Source organism: Habropoda laboriosa, unplaced genomic scaffold (assembly GCF_001263275.1).
Source record: "Habropoda laboriosa isolate 0110345459 unplaced genomic scaffold, ASM126327v1 scaffold23, whole genome shotgun sequence".
NCBI classification, from domain to species: Eukaryota; Metazoa; Arthropoda; class Insecta; order Hymenoptera; family Apidae; genus Habropoda; species Habropoda laboriosa.
The window spans coordinates 935905-940641 of record NW_017100140.1 but is presented as its reverse complement, the minus strand read 5'-3'; the positions used below and the strand labels follow the sequence as shown (position 1 = coordinate 940641).

At 28.4% G+C, this 4737-nt stretch overlaps 1 protein-coding gene across 1 annotated transcript in view; it reads left to right on the top strand.

Moving 5' to 3' along the window:
* Nucleotides 1–4464, top strand: part of LOC108580000 — a 5885-nt gene extending 1421 nt beyond the window's left edge. Inside the window, exons 2-15 of the mRNA XM_017943654.1 lie at nucleotides 30–307; nucleotides 372–557; nucleotides 629–761; nucleotides 834–1003; nucleotides 1081–1191; nucleotides 1330–2316; nucleotides 2391–2601; nucleotides 2680–2853; nucleotides 2967–3081; nucleotides 3170–3357; nucleotides 3430–3664; nucleotides 3749–3912; nucleotides 4001–4241; nucleotides 4313–4464. Coding sequence (XP_017799143.1) covers nucleotides 30–307; nucleotides 372–557; nucleotides 629–761; nucleotides 834–1003; nucleotides 1081–1191; nucleotides 1330–2316; nucleotides 2391–2601; nucleotides 2680–2853; nucleotides 2967–3081; nucleotides 3170–3357; nucleotides 3430–3664; nucleotides 3749–3912; nucleotides 4001–4241; nucleotides 4313–4464 — 3345 coding nt within the window. The remainder of the gene's footprint in view (nucleotides 1–29; nucleotides 308–371; nucleotides 558–628; nucleotides 762–833; nucleotides 1004–1080; nucleotides 1192–1329; nucleotides 2317–2390; nucleotides 2602–2679; nucleotides 2854–2966; nucleotides 3082–3169; nucleotides 3358–3429; nucleotides 3665–3748; nucleotides 3913–4000; nucleotides 4242–4312) is intronic.
* Nucleotides 4465–4737: the final 273 nt, after the last annotated feature.

The window sequence follows — 4737 nt, the reverse complement described above, 5'->3', positions numbered from 1 at the left end:
AATAAATGAATTAATTTGGAATATTTTAGCATGGTTTATTACAAATCTTCAATCATTATGGGCATATCAAAGGACATTTCTACCGCCCAAATGCTAGCTGGGCATATATTACTTATGGTACATATCTTGAAGCAGAAAATGCCATAAAAGATTTACATAATAAATCACCATTGCATTTGCAAATATCATTTGCAAAAGAAAAAGGCTCCAGTGAAGTAGCAACAGTGAAGACATCAGCTTTTAAAAATGTTGCACAACAATCTGAAAATCACAATGTAACAGCTGTTACATTTGCAAATAAGTCATTGTAAGTATATATTTTTATATTGCAGAATAACAGAAAAAAAAGATTTATTTATAAATATGTACAAAATACAAACCAGAGGACCAGGCAAGCCCTTAAATGTATTTAAAGGGATTGAACCAAATCCCACATTACCACAATACATATGCATAGAAGATGATGATTTATTATATCCATATCCTTCTGATGCACATACATATAATCCATATGAAAATGCAGAACCTTATGCAAGTACAAATACATTATGGACAAGGTACTATTAGAAATTCATATGAAATGTATATAGGGTGTATATGTACAATAATTTTTTTGAAAACATTTCAGAGGAAAATTAACTGTTACTCCAGATGGTAAAAGACATGTTTCTCTTGGCCGTGGATATACTATGTATGATATCCCATATCCAGATCCTGAAGTTCACAGTTACATTAGTAGCGTGTATGAGAAACGTAACTCTGTAAGAAAATTATTGAACAATAGAAAAAATATTTACTTTTTAATAATATTTTAATAATGTGTAATTTAATAGGATTCATATGAATATGGTGAAGATATGTTACAAAGTGCAGTTAAAGTATGTAAATTATGCTCAAAGAAGACAAAATTTGCTTGTGAAAGGTGTTACTATACATTTTATTGTAGTAAAGATTGTCTAGTAAAAGATTGGCCTCGACATAAGGTTGAATGTGAAGCAATTCCGTATGTATTCTCTTCTAGTATTATATATTGCAGTCCATAAGTTTTGTGTATACCTTCTCAAATCTTTTTATTATTAGATCTTTAGTAATGGCTATGCAATCTAGACCTACACCACAGTCAAATACTAGAGAGCAAACATCTATCAAAAGTATTTCTAACGTACAAATACCACTTCGACGACCGAAAAAGTTTACGATTAAAATGTCAACTGAAGATGAAATTATTGATGCTGTTTTAGAAGATCAAACTATAAATGATGTATCTGGAACAGTTTGTAATAACAATGCAAATAATAATAGCTCGGAATATTTACATACTGAAACCAGTATTCAACATATTAAGCATACAGAAAATAAAATAGACAAAATAAGAATACCTGAGAAAAATCATTCTTCTTTACCTGAAAAACCACTTCAGAGAGAAATTCAAAATCAGAATGCTATTAGCGATTCAAAAGACTTAGACAGTCATAAGAAATGGCAAAAGTTTCATACTGACAATGTACAAAAGATAGAAGACGATATATCTTTTTCCAAACATACATTCTTATCTACATCAGAATTTAAAGATGTAAGAATAGTCATAAAGGAAAATCGTGACTTTTGGGTTCAGAAAGTAGAAGACGAATTTGAAATTATGGAGCTAATGAGTAATCTACAAAAGGATGCAGATAAAGCACAAATAGTGGAACCAATAAATAGAAATGTGTATGCTGTAAAATTTGAAAATATATGGCATAGAGCTTTAATTACATCTTTATTTCCTACAAAAATACATTACATAGACTTTGGTAATGATGAAACCGTTTTATCAACGGAAGAGTTTCGTGAAATTAATAAATATAAAAACATTCCACGATTTAGTGCTAAAATTCGTTTATCGGATGCAGCATACGAAAAATATAAAGATCTTAAATATGATAATGTAATAAGTGTAAAAATGATATCGATTGATTCCAATGAAGTAATCAATGTTGAAGTTAAAGATGAAAATAATAAATCAATGCCGAAAGTAACTCAGATAAATAATAATCCAATACCACAGATTCCAAATACTTCGAAAGCTAATGATGAGCCTTTGGTTACTTCAAAGACATCTATTAATAATAATATATCAAATACCTTTAATAAATTAAAAAGTATAATAAGTACTTTGACTGTTGGAAAAACAGGTTTTCTAGAATTTGGGGCAGAACTAAAGAACAATACTTATAGAACAATACTAATGCCAAATGATGCAGCACCTGATTATGAAAAATTACAGGTTCATTTATCTACAATTTGTTCCCAAATGACAAAACATACAAATCATAGGTAAATACTTATAATATGTAATTAGATCTATAAGTAAAATTTTCAATATAACTTATAAAGTTTTCAATTCCTAGTCCAAATATTGGAGATATAATATGTGGTCTAATAGCTAACCAGTGGTATAGGGGATGTGTTTTATCTCTTGAACCCTCTTTAAAAATGGCTCTAATAGATGGATCCAATGTACAGACAGTTGATAAAACCCTACCATGTCCTGAAAATTTTTTGGATATTTGTACATTTGGAGCAATATGTGAAGTAATTGATGCTAAATATAAATTCAGTGTAAGCTGGAATATCTAATGTAGTGTAGCATATATGTTATATCTTATTCATTTCTAATATTCTAATTCTAATTTATAGACATATGATTCACATAAGTTTAAAGTGATAACACAAAATGTTAATAAGGAACAAGATAAAATTGAAATAGAAATTATTAAAGGAAAAGATAAATTGAAAGCATTTGTAAAACCTTGGATACCAATGCCTGAACAAACAGGAATACAATATGCAGAATTAAAAAATGGATCTGAGGTATGAACAATAATTTTGATTTAAATAAGAAAAGTAGTTGTTACTTTCATTTCAATGTAAATTTTATCATAAATATTAAATATTTTTTAAATAAATGAGAATTATGTTTGTAGGTATGCATTATGGCCTATCGAAGTCATACTCTCTTATTTGTTCGTTCCTTAGATACTGCCGAGTTAGAACATTATAATAGTGTTATGCAAAAAGTTGCAAAGTGTGCTCAAACTTGTATGTAAAACAGTTTATAATATAATAAGAATTAAAATAACATTTGATAATAATCTGAATAAAATAAAGCATTGTCTGTTCATACTAGCTGCATTTTTAGAAGAACCACCAGTTGTTGGACAAATGGTAATAGCTAAATATGATGATACGAATTACTATCGTGCGATTGTTACTAAAATAGAGGACGATAAAATTGCAATTACATACGTTGATTTTGGTAATACAGAATTTACAAATATAAAGAAACTTAAATCTTTAACTGATGATTTAAAACAGGTACGTTATCATTTAACATATGCATCATAATACAATATAATTCACAAATACTAATATCTAATACTTTAAAAGCTCCACAGTTGTATAACAAAGGTCACTCTAAATGATGTACCCGAAGACGTTCCTATGACAAAAGATGTAAGTGATTATCTTAGTCACTTAGTAGGAACTGAAGTTCGTTTAACGTGTACATTTAACGGTATACATTCTAAAGATGGTGTACATCTTAAACTTCATACTGGAGAAAGTGTTAATAAAAAAATAAGTGAATTACTTGTACCTACATCAAAGAAATCTGCTGAGGAAGGTAATTATTGAAAGTTATGTATTAAATACTTTCATTGAATAATATAATTTAAACTAATATTAAAATTAATGACTTCCCTTACAGACAAAACGTGTTATTTGTTAAATGATATAAGTTCTGCACGCTTAGGAAATAATGGCGATATTATTACAGCAGTTATACTGTATTGTCTTGGTGATTATATGTATGCAATGTGTCCATTAGATTATGATATGATGTATCACGTTTTTAATACATTGTCAGAAAAGGTAACCTGTATTTTCGCAAAATTACATTATGCTTTACTATACATAAATATAAGCATGCATAAACATATACATTTTATTGTTCTTAAAGATAAATGCATATTGTAAAACAAGTGATCATTACATTCCCCGTGAGGAAGAGCTTTGTCTTGCTCTCTACAAAGATGGATGGTATCGCGCTGCTTGTGTATGTCGTAGTTCTACACCTACAACAAGCTCCCTTTTTTTCATTGATTATGGTAATACCGAGGATATTAATCATAAAGATATACGACTGATGCCAAGGGAATTTATTACAGCCCCTGCAGTTGCAAGTATTTGTAATATTATTAGTAAGTATAGTATTTATTGTTCCGTACTTGTTATTTAATTAGTAGTTACTCTAAATTATGTGATTTTATAGATGCAGCTGATCACGATGGGCATCGTTCTCCTAAAATAAAAGAAATTTTAGAGCAAGAAGCTACAGGGTCAATTGATAGTGTTCCTGTTACAATAAAAATTGTCAATTATGATTTGGAATCAGGAATGTACAAGGTGGAGCTACACGACTAATTCAAACTGTATTATGCAGAGAGTTTATCAGAAACATGGAAAATATAGTTATAATTATGTACTTTAAATTTATCCACTATGAAAAAGGTTTTTTTTTTTTTAATTAAGACAGTTTAGTTATCCTTTTAAAAATATTTTTACACCTGTGAACTAGCTCTTTTTTTCATTTAACTATCGAATATCCTGCTGTTCATTAAATAAATATTTATTTTGTAATTTTAATTTTGTAACAACAATTAAATTTATTATTTCACAATTTTATAAAATTACTTT